The sequence below is a fragment of the Musa acuminata genome, chromosome BXJ1-5, assembly GCF_036884655.1.
Source record: "Musa acuminata AAA Group cultivar baxijiao chromosome BXJ1-5, Cavendish_Baxijiao_AAA, whole genome shotgun sequence".
Lineage (NCBI taxonomy): Eukaryota > Viridiplantae > Streptophyta > Magnoliopsida > Zingiberales > Musaceae > Musa > Musa acuminata.
Window position 1 is genome coordinate 40,995,976 of NC_088331.1, and position 16,289 is coordinate 41,012,264.

Sequence of the window (16,289 nt, forward strand, 5' to 3'; positions counted from 1 at the left end):
TCCAAAGCTGTAGAAGGTGAGGAATTGTTCGCGTCACTCGAGACGATCTTTTTATCTTTCAAAACAAAATGTCAGTCTTTAGTCGTAGAGATAGAGTTGACAAAGATGATATTACTATTCTCATACAACGTTCTATTTTATGATTTTTCATAAAGGATTCTCTTTTTCTTAAGCTTGATGTGACGAAATTGATTCCAACTATCGCAAAAATGAGACCTCAACATCAATACGTGAAATTTTAACATGATATTTAACAAATAATTCTTAAAGAATAATGAATGCTTTAGATCATACATAAAGTAACCATCCAAAGAATTATTATGTTTGACAAAAAAAACAAAGGTCAATATCAATAAACTTCATATGCCGGGCCTCCACCCCCAACCAAAAGGAACCTCCGGTTTAACGCGTGGTGGAATCTTTTTATCCACATAACTGAGCAACTCACAAAATTCTTCTGTATAATCCAAATCCTTGTTTGCTGGTGAAATTATTGCTGTGACCTGTTACCCATTGCTGTGTCAGTCTGCTGTTTCTGCAGTTGGTAGAGAGGCGTATGTGGAAGTTGCTGCTTCGGCTGAGGTTGAAACATCTGAGAATTAGCTGATGTTTGCCGGTGCAAGTCATTCGAAGGATGAGCATCAGCCAGCCCGGTAGCAGCAAGTTTCAGACGCTGGACTTCACCAGTCAGAGCCTCGTTTAGAGCTGCACAATGGCACAACAACATAATTCACTGCATTATGACTAAGGTAAATTGAATCATATAATAATATCAGCGCTAAGAAGTTAGCAGCAAGCAAACTCATCACATCGGTTTATCAGGACTGGAACGCATATGCATCAGGTAAGTAATGCGGCATTCATAGAATGAGTACTTTGCTAACTAATTAGAAGTTAGCATATATCAGATTCGACATTAATTTAACCTAAAACTAAGATTGTTGAATTGCGAGCCAAATTCAATATATGAATTATTATATCAACTAATTCATTTTTAAAATTTTAGCTTGTTGAATTGTGGGTCAAACCTAATATATATACTTATAATTTTTATATTTTTTATCAATGTGAGACTATTCTCTTAATCCTCTTTCAATTTTTACCTTTCTGAATATCTCATAACATCTCCTCTATTTATGTGTGATTCAATTGTTTTGTTTATTGGTAAGGGTAGATCAAAGTTCAAACTATGCTTAGACTTTTCTTTTATTTACTTGGCTGCTATTCTCTCATTCCTTTATCAATCTTCGCTTATCAATCTTTATCTTGTGTTTTTCTAGTTTTAATTTGAAATTTAAATCCAGCAATAACAAAAAAAATGTAATGGCATTAGGAAAACATGTTACATAAACAAAACCTAGAATCTCATGTTAGGAGATGGCATCTGAACAAAGACCCTAAGAGCATTACTGCCCCCTCATAAAAGAAAGCTGGGAATTGCTCCTAGATATATGAACCTTAGTACAACACAATTTCTTTAAAATTAGCCAGAGATAGAGCAATACAGAACAGCAGAAAATAATTTAGGGAGGCTTGATGTGTATTTGGCTTGGTCTTCAATAGTAAGGACAAGTTTTTCTATAACTAATAGATTTAATCTTAGAATATGAATTGACTTCATTGTTTTTCAATTTAATTGGAAGATGATACTTTGAGTGTAAGTCTAATGAGGAACATTGGGTTGGTTGCTCTATTTCACAATTTCACTTCTACCCCACAAACATTCAGTAGACAAGAGAAATAATAATAATAATTTTCTGCTAGTAGACTGCTGATGATGTTGGAAACAGAATCTCAAATATACAAACAAATATATATATTCAAGAACCAATGAGAACACCCAGTCCATTTCTCATAAGCATGGGTTTGGCTATAGACAACTCAAATCAACAACTTTCTTCATCACCCTCCAAATTTGGTCCCGAATCTGCTTCTAGATATCCAATCCTGGTTTATACAAATCAGGAAGGTTTGGAATTATAAAGAACCACACCCACTACTATCCTTAGTTTATACCATGTCAGTGAAGTTACTTGTAAATTTAGATTGGTGTGTAGTCACTGCATACAAGGACATGTACTACACTGTTCCCATGAATTCAGCCTTTCTATTGCAGCACACCTCAGCTATCACATACTACCCCTTCTGGAATCATAACTATCTAGTGATACCACGAGAGCCATCAATCCTTAAACTGGATGTTTTTGACATAGGAACAAGTTACAGTCCTCATGTATCTTCATGTGTGACATGTAGAAACTAATTAAGCAGAAAATATAATAAAAAAAAACTCAAAACCAGCATATTTTGCAGTTCTAAGATGGGGAAATTTTCGAGAATCAATTTATTTAAGAAAAAACACAGGGTCTTATGAATTAGAAATAAAGGTTAGGAAAGAAAGTGACTTGGTTTCTTCTCTATTTGATCAGACATACATGCACAGTGTCCAGAAACTAAAGTTCGGGGAATAGTTTACCTAACTGAGGAAGGCCAAATTATTTTGTAAAAGAATATTTCAGAAAGGTGCCCTCTGTCTATTCTATAGGCCACTTCAATTGGTAATTTCATCTAAATTATGATTGGTTTTATTGCTACTATTTCAAGAACTGCCTATTCTACAATTGGTAAATTCAGATAAATTATCATTGGTTTTATTGCTAGTATTTCAAGAACTGCCTATTCTACAGGTCACTTGAATTAGCAAGTTCATCTAAATTATCATTGGTTTTATTGCTACTATTTCCAGAATCACTCGGGTGATTCATGAATCTAACAGACAACATAATATCATTACAAGTTACCACAACAGGGACAGGAAAGCCAAAATTATCTTTCTGTAGAAGATATATATCCTTCTTTAGTTAACAAGAGACTTGTGTGGCCTCAGGACCAATGCACTGAATATATAACCCAACATTTTAAAGCATTGTGTTTATACATCTTGGAATTTGATGCATTCATGGGGACCAACATATAAGCCATCATTTGGATGCTCATAACAAGTCACCTACCAGAACAAACACAGTAGCATAAACTTTGTGGGATTGGTCCTAGGAACTGGCTCCAATTAAAAGACCACGGGCTTACATGAACATAAGGAAGTTTCCAACTACATGTTGTCCATTTACAAGATGCAAACTATGGCAGCTCTTTGCTAAAGCAAATATCTATCCAAGTGTAACAACAAATGCCAAAGACAAACTACTCAAGTTATAGCACTTACCATCTCTCAGTTGTGCCTGTTGTTCCATAGCTTGAAGACGAAACATCAACTCATTGTTCTGGTTAGCAAGGCCTGCTGAGTCTCTCTGCAGACAAAAAGAAAGGAACTCTAGAAAATGAATAAATATCTTCAAGATGGGTCGAATCACATTCATGTCAGCTATAGCTCTGTTTCAAGACACTGAGAACTGAGAAACATAATCCATATCTCACTTGCAACAAAGTCAGCTGTGCTGACAATGTGGTAGTCTGTGTCTGCAATGCCTGCACTTTGTGTTCCAACTCTGCGATATACTTCATCCTCCGCTCCTTAGAACGTGCAGCAGACTGCCGGTTGGCTAATATCCTGAGATTAAGAGACCAAGTCAGCCAGATATCACATAAATAGAAGATTTCTTCAATTATGAACACAAACATAAACCTTTTGACACGTTTGGGATCAGTCATTGCCATCTCAATGAGCTTTCCATTCTCCATGATCTTCTTCATCTCAGCCCCAGTAAACTGGCCATTGCCAAACTCTAAGCTGAAGGTGTTTGGAGCCCCGTCCCATGAATTGGCTTTAGAACTCTGCGCTGCTAGTATTCCAGGAGAAGGCAGCAGCTTCGGCGGCGGCGCCTCGTAATTGAGCTTCCCCGTGAAACGGTCCATGGAAAGACTCCTGCAGTGACTGAAGTTCGCCATATCAGGATTGACCTCAGAACTTGGTTTCATCCCTTCCTTCCTCGATGAATCGTTGGCGCACAACACTGTACTACTACCACCGACATGTCTCTTAGAATTGCTATCTGCTTCGTTCTCGCTACTGCCAGCGACACTGGTCTTGGATCCACTCTCTCTGCTGTTCAGATCCTCGTGATTGTCCTCGGAGGAAGTTAGCGCATCGAAGCCTTGCAAATTCATATAAGCGCTGAACAAGTCGCTACCCGTGACGCCATCGGCGCCCAATCCACGGTCCCATTGGCTCTCCCCCTTCGTTCCCGCCGCCGGCGGCCTGGCAGAGATCACGAACCCCGCGGAGTGGGGAGCGGCACCCGCAGCCTGGACGGGCAGTGATGACGGTAAGAAGGCGAACGGGACATCGCTCTGGGAGTGCCGGTGATCCTTGCGAGGTGGAAGGCCATCTCTGGCGGGGGTAACGCCGGCGGGGTCCTTGGGAGGAAGCGGCGGGGAGCGGGAGACGGAGGCGTCGTGGTCATCCACGGAGACGGAGTCGGATAGGGAGCCGGTCGGCGAGGAGTCGGCGCGATAGGACTGTGGCGACAGGGAGCAGAACGCCGGCTGGGAGAGGGAGCGGGAGTGGAGAGAACAGGCAGGGGGCAACCGATGGGCCGTCGTCGGCAGCGAGGGAGACGCCGGAGGGAAGCCGGGGTACGGCCCCTTCGTCATCGAAGGCAGTTGTTTGGAGATGGAGGGGAACGCATTCCCCTGGAATTGCTGCATCGGATCATTCCCAGTTTTCTCCATGCCATTCATCGCAACCGAGCCCAATAAGAAGGGCGAGGAGGAGACACAACACAGTCGTCGATTTGGACAAGAACAGTGGCGATATAAGAGAGAGAGAGAGAGAGAGAGAGAGAGAGAGAAAGGCGCTTTTGGAAGCTCACAAATGCGAGGCTACCCAGTGTGACCGTGTGGGGCCCAGGGGCATCGTGTCATCGTGCGCGCGCTCTAGCAGCGTTGATTACGTTTCCAAGTACGTAAAAGGGCACAAAGGGAAGGTAATGATCGCGCGTGTTTCCATACCGGTGTTCGGGAGGCCCGCGGTCTCCCCCCTTCGTTTGGAGGTCTCCGCCGATCCATAGCGTTGCCTTTGCCCGTGGGGGTGCGTGGAATTATTGCAAGAGGCGCACGAACCAATGGAGATCCGATACGGCGTGGAGTCGCGCTCACGTCGCTCGACGTGCGGCTGCCTCTGGAGTCCGTTCTTGAGAGCATTGTTATCGTCACATCATAGAAGCCTTCTTAAACGGACGCGCCAACCAAAACAACGTGGGGTAGCGTCAACATGCGATACCACGAGGCGGACGAGAGCAGCACTCGTGAAGCCGTATAAGGCTCGTCGTTACAAACATACAGTCTTTGGTATTATACTCTCGATGGTGTCAGCATCTCTTCATTTCTGGTCCCCTGGGAGACACGATGATTCAATTACACAGTCACAATCATTTTTCAGAGGATTGATGCCATTGTCATAATCCATTAACTAATGAGTTTTGCTGATAAATAATTTGCAGAAAATTAACAAAAAGAATATTGCATTTGTTCATTGCAATCATGTCCAACTATTTTATCAATTATATCGAGAATCAAAGCGGTTGACATCTGAAAATACTTAAATTCTAATAAACAGGGGATATTTAAAACACACTTCAAAAGGAATGACAACAAGCATTTCAATTGAGCTTGTACATGTTGTTGCTTAAAACAATCAGCACTACCAGCTTTAACTTGGGATCTGAAACACGTTGGTAACTCGTTACAATTGTGGTCTTTCCCATTAATCCGATGCCGTCTTCCTTTTCTTTGTCTCGTTCTCTATTCCAACTTTCCTTTTCTTAGCCTCGCGTCGCTCCCTCTTCAGTCCCTTAACGTCACTTGATAGTGTAATACCACCAACCTTGAGCAACAAAACATAGCCGTTATTGAGGATACTATCTTAAAACCCAATAGAACCAAGAAGGAGAAGACCCTAACCTTTTGGTCTGGAATGTAGATCTTCCCTATCTTACCCTGCAGTACATCACTGCTTACGTTTTTAATCTGCAAGAAGAATATTACAATCAGTCTTGAAAAAGTGAGGTATATGGACAACCAAGAATTTATCAAGAGTTCAAATAGTATATCTAGTCTTATTGGCAACCATTTGATGCCATCTGGACAAGAAAAAAATATATAATATATGAAATTACAGATACAGTATTCACAGCATCACTTGACAACATAATAGCAGCTATGGACTAAATTAGCAGTAGCACATACCTTCTTTTTAGGTTGCTCAGAAGTGGTCTTCATTGCCTCTTTCTTTAAGCTGTCATTAGGAAGCCGATGCCGCCGAACCACCAAGTCCATGGATGGTCCAACTTCAACCAGTTCCATCCTAGGAATTGCCGTGCCGGATCTTTTCAAACGGAGAGCACAGTGGGTTAAAAACACCGTACTTGAAGAGAGAGCCGTGCATACAAATACACGATCTATGCCAGCAAGATTTAAATTTTCCACAACCTGCACTAGCGAGAATGATAAACTCCCTTTAGTGCTTCAGCACAAATACACGATAGACAATGTTTCAGGAAACTAACCTCTCCTCTGAAAAGATCAAGCAAAACTTCCTTCAAGTGCTTCAACTCTTCAACGCTTTCAAAACCTTCTCCTATAAAAGCAAAGAATGGCTTCGATCCAATCCGCGGAGTTAATTTCTTGTCATACTCAAAAGATTCTATTGGTCTGAAGTTCTCCACTCCCACTTCAACAAGATCGTAAATATGATGATCAAACATCCGCCCCAAAACAAGATTGTTTGGTCTTTTCTTGGAATGAGAACCGAACTGCAGAACCAAATGATACAAGCTATCTTCAATGATTGAAATAACAAGATTAACTAAGATGATCCACGTGCAACTGTTACACTCCATTCCTTGATTAGTATTAGTCACTAGGAAACACAAAAAGAGCATCACAAGCAAATTCACACCCTGTACTATTCCTCAAATTGACATTTATCAATGCAAGGAAATGCAGATGAGTTAGATATAATGGGGTAAACTTGATTTGCTAATCTGTGATACAAGAGGTAAAAAAGAGATGACAATATTGGCAAAAAAATTTATAGAATTATGTCATGGATGCTAAACTTGATACTAAAGACATACCAAGTTCTTGAAGAATATATCCAGCAATACTTCACCCAAAATAAGCAAGCACTTCCTTAATAAGACTATCATAACTATGCTCATTTTATTGAGGAATGCAAATTTAAGACATATAACAGGACAATAGAACATGAAACAACCAAACAAACAGTAGAACCACGGCCAAGAGACATGACAGAAAATTTCATGCCGGAGTCTTTGAACATTGAACTACATCTATCAATCATTTACAACCAAATTACAAATAAAACATCAAGGAAGGGTTTTTTTTTTACTCACCACAAAAAGACTGCAGTCAGTTTTAAGGGAGAAAAATTCCAGAGAAGTCTCGCCGCCACTCTCAAAAGGCCTTATGTTTTCATTCTTCTTCGTGTACTTCACAGCGTTATCTCTCTTCAAATGATAAATTTGAGTAAGCACCGTGTTCAACACATCACTCGTCTTTGTGCCATGAAGTATCAGTGTTTTCTTGCCATTCTCAACCTACAGAAACACAAGTAATAACTCCTCACATATCATGTTCTCCGAGTCGACTCACCTGAAAGTTAAACAGTATCTAAATGGCTTGCTCACAAATTTCGGAGCGCGCTTTTCGATCTCACGTTTAGCTCGATGCGTCTTGGGGGTTTTGATTTTTAGCATCGTCGGCTGCTACCAAGAACATGCAAAGATGTAATCAACAAATTGCTAAAGAATAAGACAGAAGTGAGTTAATAGCGCCTATGAATGACCCAATCAAAGCAAAAAACAAAGATCTCAGTCCAAGCAAGCGGAGGAATGGAAAAAACCTTACCAGACAGCGATCGGGAACCTCTGCTATCCGCTGGGGTTGGAAAGGAGACGAGGTTGCAGAGGAGCGGTCGAGGAATCGGTGAGAAGGGTTATCGAGTTTTAGGGTTTTTTCAAGGGTCCAAATCCGACGGTGGATATCTGTTCGGATGGAATCAGACGGAATTCGATCCGATCCATCAACAACGCATGCTTCAGATATGATGGTAATCCAACGGCCACGATCATGAGGCCCATTAAAACCCTAATTCTCCAAACTATCCGATGGCGTCTCTTTAAATAGCCTCCCCCACATTCAGTTTCGCAATTGTCTCCCACGCCTCCGCCTCCTCCTCCTCCTCCTCCTCCTCTTGAGGTGAGGTCGTCCTCCATTTCTCCACTTATTCTCTCTTGTTGGGGTTCTAAATGATGAGCACTTCTGGGAAGGATGCATCCAATTCGCTAGATTGGGTGCGATGATCTTTACTTTCGATCGAATAGGAAGATCTGATAGATCCCTTCTATGTGCTTTCTTTTTTCTTTCGCTTAATTTTAGTTTATGGATTGCTTAGGCTTTTCTTGGTGACAGCAAAGTTGTGGATGATGAGACCATGAATGCAATACAGTTATCCCTGTCTGATGCATTACTATGGGTGCTGAAAGCAGTCGATCTGATGCATCCTTGCTGTTATCTTATGCTTCAATTTCTATTTCTTCTAGGTTTTGATTTCCGTCTCTGCTCTTTGGTTTCTGGTACAAGAGTCTTCCACAGATTGTTGTGGACGGGATTCAAATCCAGTTCATGTCTTTCTAATGTATCATAGTGATGCATTAGATGCCTGTTGCCGATGATGCCAACCTTCATTACCGAAAGCAAGTTCTTCCACTTGTACTATGTGGAAAATTTTAAGAACTAGGACGGTCTGAGGCATAGGCTTTGAGAATGATTCATATGGCGATCATTTCGTTTTCTTAATTACAATTAGCATAATATTGTAATTAAGAGAACTAAAGCTAAACCTTGTTTTTTTCATAAGATTGAATCGGATTTTTAACGTAATACCAAAAGTTTTGAAGTCATAATACAGTATATATGTATGTACGTATGTATTGAAGAATTGTTTAATTTTATAACATAGTAAAGAATTGGTATCTTGAAATGTTAATACTGTTCGAGTTAGTAGCAACATTTAAGTATTTTGAATGTAACATTTAGGTCAAATACGATTTGACAAAAAAATTATTAAGTAAATTTTTATTTAAGCAAATATACTAAAAATAAAATATACAGAATTAAAATATACTAAAAACAAGAATTTATTTAAGTAAATTCTATTTTAGAATATAGTAAATAGTCGAAATGAATTAGATTTAACTAAATCAACGGTACGATAATGGTATAATATGTTGTCATTGAACTTTTAGTAGTTTATAATATTCTCAGCATCTAAATAAAAAATCGTAATATTATTAGAAAATCCTGTGATGAACCAAACAAAAATAGGAAAAGTACCATTGGAGTTTGTGAGGAAAAAAGACATGGAAGTGTTTTCAGAGAAATAATCATTCTTTTTTTGCTACGTTTAAATAAAATAGGCATTTTTTAGACCTGGTATTTTAAGTGAAATTATGTATGATATCAAGCTATAATATCTCAAACTGATTAGTTAATTATACCCATGAAGTTTTATATTAGATATTGCTGGTATTCGTTAAATCTATATCATTACAAGACTATTTTTTAATAATATTATTTTCGGAGTTCTACTTCACTTGGATCAGATTCAAAATTATAGATCGTGTATACCAAGCATTTGAGCCTTGTTTACACGGTGCCTGTTCTTGATCCAAGGTAGGCTTGCCCAGTTCTTGATTTTGGCCCGGAAGATATCATTCTTTAGTAACATTATAAAAATTTTGATTCGGTGATCATTAATTGGAGTGGCGATGGGTATCCCCATAGATCTCTTTGGAGAGACGTGTTTGGTTCGATGAACTTCTATGATACGTTAGTCCCCTCATCGAATGAATGATACGTTAGTCCTTCGCCTCGTACTGATACGTTAGTCCCCTCATCGAATGAATGACTGGTGCCAGAAATTTGTCGTAGGTGAACGATGGTTGACATAACTCATCGATAGGATGTTGCAGATGGTGATACTATTTGCACATGCCATGCCACAGCCTTCTTCGGTGGCCAGTTGCTTTTGACGCAGTCTTGATACTGGTATCATCTGTCACGATAACATGTCGTGTTTCCAAGGTAAGCAGCGGTTGCTTGCATTATTAACTCGTTCCGACAACAGGCTCTAGTCACCAGTCTTTTCCAACCCACAAAAGAGAAGAATCTGAATTAGGCACTTTGCCACCAGATAATCTACCTTTATTATATGGAGTGGTGAATCTTTCACCGTTCGTCCGACTCAATATCGGAGCCTTGGGGACTTCGATGGGAAGTATTTCTCATGGGGTATACCTCGAACTATGCAGGAGGAAGGAGAGGTATCCTGCAGATCATACATTTACTTAGTTATTTGCTTGTGATTACGGAGCATCACTCACTCTTCTTATTTGTATTTATGTATATGTATTCATGGCTTGCTTTGCGGGGTTTCCATTGTCATATCGATAGCATGCACATGGGTTCGTTAACTATGATTAACATCTATACTTTAAAAAATAGCAATTTGAAAGTAAAACATTTAATCATAATTCTCTTTTGTTAATTTTGTCGAAAAAAATCTCACATGTTTCATATAAAAGGGTATGAATGAAAAAGATAAAAAAATAATTTTACTATATATTAATTTTATATAAAATTTTTTCCTCGCTTGAAGGCTTTCACATGCTTTTCTCCCTGTTCCTGGGTGAAGGAGAGAGCTGGTTCGGTGTTACTTCTGCAGTTGCTAATGGTGGTCATGACTGAGCCTGATGTGTTGATTGTACCCTTCTCATTGTCCTTATCCAAGAGTAACTCTTGCTATAGCTCTTGCAGTCGATCTTGCATTGCGGAGGATGACTTTTTGTTAGACCCCAAGCCAACTGCTGCTACTATAGTTGCTGGCGGAGGCAGCGACGACGATGACGTGAGATGTTGTATCGCATCGCTCCACTCGATTGTGGTCACAATCGAGCCTGACGCGTCGATCGCATCGTCCTTGTCCAAGAGTAGCTATCGCTCCAGCTCCTACAGTCGATCCTGCATCTCGAAGGACGTCATGTTGTCAAACCCCAAGCTAGTCGTTGCCATTGTAGTTGTTAGCAGAGGTAATGTCATTGACGTGAGCTGTTGCATCGTGTCGCTCCACTCGGCGATGTTCACGATCGAGCTTGACGTGTTGACTGCATCCTCTTCATCATCCTTCTCCAAGAGTAGTTGTCGCTCCAGCTCGTACAACCGATCCTGCATCATAGAGGATGATATGTTATTGAATCCCAAGCCAGTCGCTGCCACCGTAGCTACTAGAGGAGGCAGTGACGGTGATGTGAGCTGCTACATCGCATTGCTCCACTCGATGGTGGTCATGGTCAAGCTTGACTCGTTGATTGCGTCCTCCCCGTTGTCCTCATCCAAGCTCATCCAAGAATAGCTGTCGCTCCGAGTAGGATTGATGATTATAATCGTTTGTGTTTTGATTAAAGTAGTTTAAGTTTTAATTAAGTTGATTTTGAGTTTAATCATGTCAACTTAATTAAGGATCTATTGGGCTTAAATTCGGATCGAATTGGGCTTATTAGAAAGCTAATTTAGTGACCTGAAATTGGGTCAGACGGTGATACCACCAAACCAAGCGATGGAATCGCTTGTGAGTTGGAAAGTACGAAGTGTATGTTTTCGGAAGACTCAACGATGGTATCGCCAATGTAAGGTGATAGTACCGTCCAGACTGGTAATCGTATCGTTATAACATAATCTTCTAAGTTATGTCAGATAATTGTATCGCTAGTGCTCAGTGTGGTAGGCGATGGTATTGCCTAGCATTGGCAATAGTACCGCTAGTACCTCAAAAAATCGGGAATGTGAATTTTTGACTTTATTTTTTAAGTCATTTGGGGTCTATAAATACTCCACTCATTTTTTGCTATCTTACTCATTTTTGCTTGAGATAACAAGAAAAGAGTATGAAAATTTTATGATTTTAAGTGTATAAACTCTGTTGACAATGTTGAGTCCCTTTCTCTTTAAATTTCGAAGTCAGTCTAAGAGAGGTGTGAGGATTACTTGTAAAAGAAAGTTATAAAGATTTTCTCTTAAGCTTATGAAAAGGAGAAAAGAGTCGTAACAAGGGTTGACGATCTTCTTTTCAACAGACGAAGATTAATCGGGTGAAAGCTGGTGGCCTCAATGGAGGAGTAATTGAGAGTTGACGTAGGTCACGATGATCGAACCACTATAAATTCGGTATACATTTTCTTTTATGCTCTCCATTGTTATTGCTTATTGATTTAATTGTTTACTACACTAACTCATTCTAAGTTAAATACATTTTCAATACCGATTTCTTCGAATAAAATTTTATATCATTTCATTTTGAAAGCACTAATTCATCGCCCTCTCTTAGTATCTTTATGATCCTAACAGTTGGTATCAGAGTCAAGTTCTCTTAGTTGATTTAACACCAAAGAGAGATTATATGACTTTCTTTAGTAATCAAGAGGGTTACTCTATCACTTGTACTCCTATGTTTAATAGGACGAACTACACGGGAAGGTATAAATGTAAATTTTTTTTATTTCTATGGATTTTGATTTATAGAATGTCGTTGAATGTGGTTTTCAAAAATCCTCTAAAGGAATGATCTAGAGAAGAAAATATTTTTTTTAAATGCTAAAGTTATGAATGTTTTGTTTTATGCTTTAGACAAAAATGAGTTTAATCGGGTTTCTATATGTGAAACTGCACATGATATTTAGCATACACTTGAAGTTAGTCATGAAGGCACAAGTAGAGCAAAATAATCTAACATTAATCTTTTGATATATAGCTATGAATTATTTAGAATGAAGCGAAGTGAAACCATTGGTGACATGTACACTCGTTTTACGAATGTTGTCAATGGTCTGAAAGCTCTGGTAAATGTTTTGCTAATCTTAAACTTTTTAACAAAAATTCTAAGATCTCTTCTAAAAAGTTGGAAAGGTAACTATAATTCAAGAAGTAAATAACTTGAATAACTTTTCTCTTAAAGAACTCATAGGATCATTAATGACCTATAAAATAACTTTTAAGACACATGATGAATATGAGAATAATCTTTCAAAGAACATTAAGGATTTTACACTTAGAACCAAAGAAGACCACTCGAGTGAAAGCTCTAAGTGTTGATGATGACTTTAACACTCCTCACATGAAAATTTAAAATTTTCATAAAAAGGAACAAAACAAATCCTGTCAAACAAGACTCTACGAATAAAAATGAACTTAAAAAGGATACAATCATTTGCTATGAATGCAAGAAGCTAGGACACTTCAAAAATGTGTGCCCACAATTGAAGAAGAAGCTGTTAACATAAAAGAAGAAGAAAGCACTTAAAGTGACTTAGGATGAGTCTAGTATATCAAAAGACGAAGAGCAAACAAACGAAAACGAGATGATGAACTATACTTTGAGAGCTCTCAACGAGGTATGTGACTCAACTAAAACCTTTTTATCTTATGATAAATTACTTGATGCATTTCATAATTTCTACGATGAATTTAAATTAGTTAGTAAGAAATATAAATTACTAAAAAATGATCATGTTTCTCTCTCTATTAAATTTGATAAATTAAAAAATAAATATGATAATTGTATGTTAACTTCTTATACTAAATGTGAAGAGTTAGACTCAATAAAAAATGAAAATATGTCATTACAACAAATATTATAAAAAATTAAATTTAGAAACAAATAATTAAACATGATTCTTGCTAAGAAAGGTCATGTACATAAAAAAGAAGGAATCGACTTTGTGAGTAGTAACACTCAACAAAAGCCAACTATATTTGTTAAAGGACTTGTACTACATGTTTTTCCTAAAATTAAATATAATTTTTATAGTAGATATGGTCATTATACTTAAAAATATTTATTTAAACAAATAATTAAACATGATTCTTGCTAAGAAAGGTCATGTACACAAATAAGAAGGAATCGACTTTGTGAGTAGTAAGACTCAACAAAAGCCAACTATATTTGTTAAAGGACTCATACTACATGTTTTTCCTAAAATTAAATATAATTTTTATGGTAGATATGGTCATTATACTTAAAAATATTTATTTAAAAAATATAGCTCGTATAAATTAGATTGGGTTCCTAAAGGAATCATAAATGAGTTAATGTCAAAAGTTAAGATAGGTAGATCTAATCATGAGGGATTCAAAATTAAATAGGTACTTAAATTAAACTCTTTTTTTTTTTAATATGTCTACAATTGAAATATAAGAACGAGAGATAATATCTTGATAGTGGATGTTCAAAGCATATGACTGAAGATCCAATACATTTCTCTAAGTTCACTAGCCAAAATGAAGGATATGTAACTTTCGGAGATAATAATAAAGGAAAAATTATTAAAAATGAAATATAGGTAACAAATCAAACCTCTTGATTGAAGATGTTTTATTAGTAGATGATTTAAAATATAATTTACTAAGTATTTATCAATTGTATGATAAGAGATATAACATTAAATTCGAATCTAATGTTTGCATTATATAGATACTACATAAAAATGAATCTATGATTGTCGAGTAATAATATGTATGCTATTGATTTTAATGATTTTTATGATGAAACTTGTTTTTCAGTTTTAAACAATGATATATAGCTTTGACATTCGAGATTAGGTTATGCAAGTATGAAATTAATTTTATAAATTATAATTAAAGGACTTGTAAGAGGTATACTTAGAATTAAATTTGTCAAAGATAAAGTTTGTAATACATGCCAACTAGGTAACCAAATAAAGAATAACTTTAATCTAAAAATCAAGTAAATATCTCTAGACTGCTACAATTAATTTATATGGATTTATTTGGATCAATTGATATCACAAGTCGTAGCAAATATGCTTTTGTGATTGTTGATGATTATAGTAGATATACTTGGGCATACTTCTTGACACATAAAAGTGATTGTTTTAAATTTTTTATGAAGTCTTGCAAACAAGTTCAAAACGAAAAATGTTTTATGATTTCTTTTATTCGTAGTGATCATGGTGGTAAATTTTAAAACTATGATTTTTAAAAATTTTATGATTCAACTAGATATGACCATAATTTTTCTTCTCCAAGAAATCCGCAACAAAATAGAGTTATTAAGAGAAAAAAATAGGAGTTTATAAGAGATGACAAGAACCATGCTTAATGAACATAACCTACCTAAATATTTTTGGGTTAAAGCCGTTAACACGATATGCTATGTCATGAATATGGATCTTATAAGACCACTACTATCTAAAACTCATTATGAATCGTGAAACAATAAAAGACATAATATTTTATATTTTAAATTTTTTTATTATAAATATTTTATTTTAAATAAAAAGGATGCCTTAGGAAAATTTGATGCAAAATCCGATGAAGATATTTTTCTTAGATATTCCTATGTTTTTAAAGCTTATCGAGTTTTTAATAAAAAAACTTTAGTTATTGAGGAATCTATCCATCTTGTTTTTAATGAGTCTCCCGAATTTAAGAAAACAATTTTGATGATGATTTTGATTTTAATACATTGAATTTGAATAAGAATTCTCCTTTCCCAAGAAACTTAGATGCATATAATTTTAAAGAATCCTTACTCAAGGAATAAAAGTATATAAATGCATATCTTAAGGAGCTAATCATTGGAGATACATCAAATAAAAAGGTATTTAAAATTATTTTTTATTTAAATTTTTTTATACAAATACTATCTTTTTTGTCTCAAATTGAACCTAAATATATTGATGATGCTCTTAAATATTACTCATCGATTTTTACAATGCATAAAGAATTAAATCAATTTGAGAGAAATAAGGTTTGGAAACTTATTCTTAGACCTAGTGATCATATTGTAATTGACATCAAATGGGTCTTTAGGAATAAGCAAGATAAACTTGGTATCGTGGTTAAAAACAAGGCTAGATTAGTGACTAAATATTTCAACTAAGAAGAAGATATAAATTATGAAGAAACGTTCACTCTTGTGACAAGACTTGAAGCCATAAGGATACTCCTTTCATATGTATATTTTAATAATTTTAAATTATTTCAAATGAATGTCAAAAGTAATTTTTTTAATGGTTTTATTTTTGAAAAAATTTATATTGAGAAACCATCCGAATTTGAGAATGTTTATTTTTCAACCATTTTTTTAAGTTATATAAAGCTCTTTATGAGTTGAAATAAGTCTCAAGGGCTTGGTATGAGATACTTAGCTCATTTCTTATTAAGAATAATTT

General features: G+C 36.6%; 2 protein-coding genes and 2 non-coding genes across 5 annotated transcripts; 2 read left to right on the forward strand and 2 right to left on the reverse strand.

Moving 5' to 3' along the window:
* Positions 1–227: 227 nt before the first annotated feature.
* LOC103985693 (bZIP transcription factor 29-like) lies at positions 228–4,764 on the reverse strand. Its single transcript, XM_009403478.3, has 4 exons — positions 3,644–4,764; positions 3,436–3,568; positions 3,224–3,308; positions 228–705 (listed from the first exon to the last, which is right to left on the reverse strand). The coding sequence occupies exons 1-4, from the start codon at positions 4,696–4,698 to the stop codon at positions 491–493; spliced, it is 1,488 nt and encodes a 495-aa protein (XP_009401753.2). The 5' UTR covers positions 4,699–4,764; the 3' UTR covers positions 228–490.
* Positions 4,765–5,463: 699 nt separating this feature from the next.
* On the reverse strand, positions 5,464–8,016 carry LOC135674318 (ribosome production factor 2 homolog). 2 transcript variants are annotated; one of them, XM_065184056.1, is made up of 7 exons: positions 7,888–8,016; positions 7,668–7,742; positions 7,374–7,577; positions 6,525–6,770; positions 6,205–6,447; positions 5,920–5,985; positions 5,464–5,842 (listed from the first exon to the last, which is right to left on the reverse strand). In XM_065184056.1, exons 2-7 carry the CDS (start codon positions 7,734–7,736, stop codon positions 5,723–5,725), a joined length of 948 nt encoding a protein of 315 aa, XP_065040128.1. In that variant the 5' UTR covers positions 7,737–7,742; positions 7,888–8,016; the 3' UTR covers positions 5,464–5,722. The 2 variants fall into 2 exon arrangements, with proteins under 2 accessions (XP_065040128.1, XP_065040129.1); XM_065184057.1 differs by having other exon boundaries at positions 7,668–7,745; positions 7,888–7,962.
* A 438-nt stretch (positions 8,017–8,454) lies between these two features.
* LOC135675263 (small nucleolar RNA R38) lies at positions 8,455–8,544 on the forward strand. The gene has a single exon (XR_010513842.1). It is a non-coding gene; the product is annotated as a small nucleolar RNA R38 (small nucleolar RNA).
* Positions 8,545–8,706: 162 nt separating this feature from the next.
* LOC135675276 (small nucleolar RNA snoR20a) lies at positions 8,707–8,792 on the forward strand. The gene has a single exon (XR_010513854.1). It is a non-coding gene; the product is annotated as a small nucleolar RNA snoR20a (small nucleolar RNA).
* Positions 8,793–16,289: the final 7,497 nt, after the last annotated feature.

Bases quoted from the DNA above. Each gene is read 5' to 3' on its own strand.
- LOC103985693 (XM_009403478.3), bottom strand. From the start codon at position 4,698: ATGAATGGCATGGAGAAAACTGGGAATGATCCGATGCAGCAATTCCAG. The intron at 3,569-3,643 runs GTTTATGTTTGT...TCTTAATCTCAG, and splicing joins GATCCCAAACGTGTCAAAAG to GATATTAGCCAACCGGCAGT. The intron at 706-3,223 runs GTAAGTGCTATA...GCCATTGTGCAG, and splicing joins ACAGGCACAACTGAGAGATG to CTCTAAACGAGGCTCTGACT.
- LOC135674318 (XM_065184056.1), bottom strand. From the start codon at position 7,736: ATGCTAAAAATCAAAACCCCCAAGACGCATCGAGCTAAACGTGAGATC. The intron at 7,578-7,667 runs GTGAGCAAGCCA...GTGTTTCTGTAG, and splicing joins AAAAGCGCGCTCCGAAATTT to GTTGAGAATGGCAAGAAAAC. The intron at 6,448-6,524 runs GTTAGTTTCCTG...TCGCTAGTGCAG, and splicing joins TTGATCTTTTCAGAGGAGAG to GTTGTGGAAAATTTAAATCT.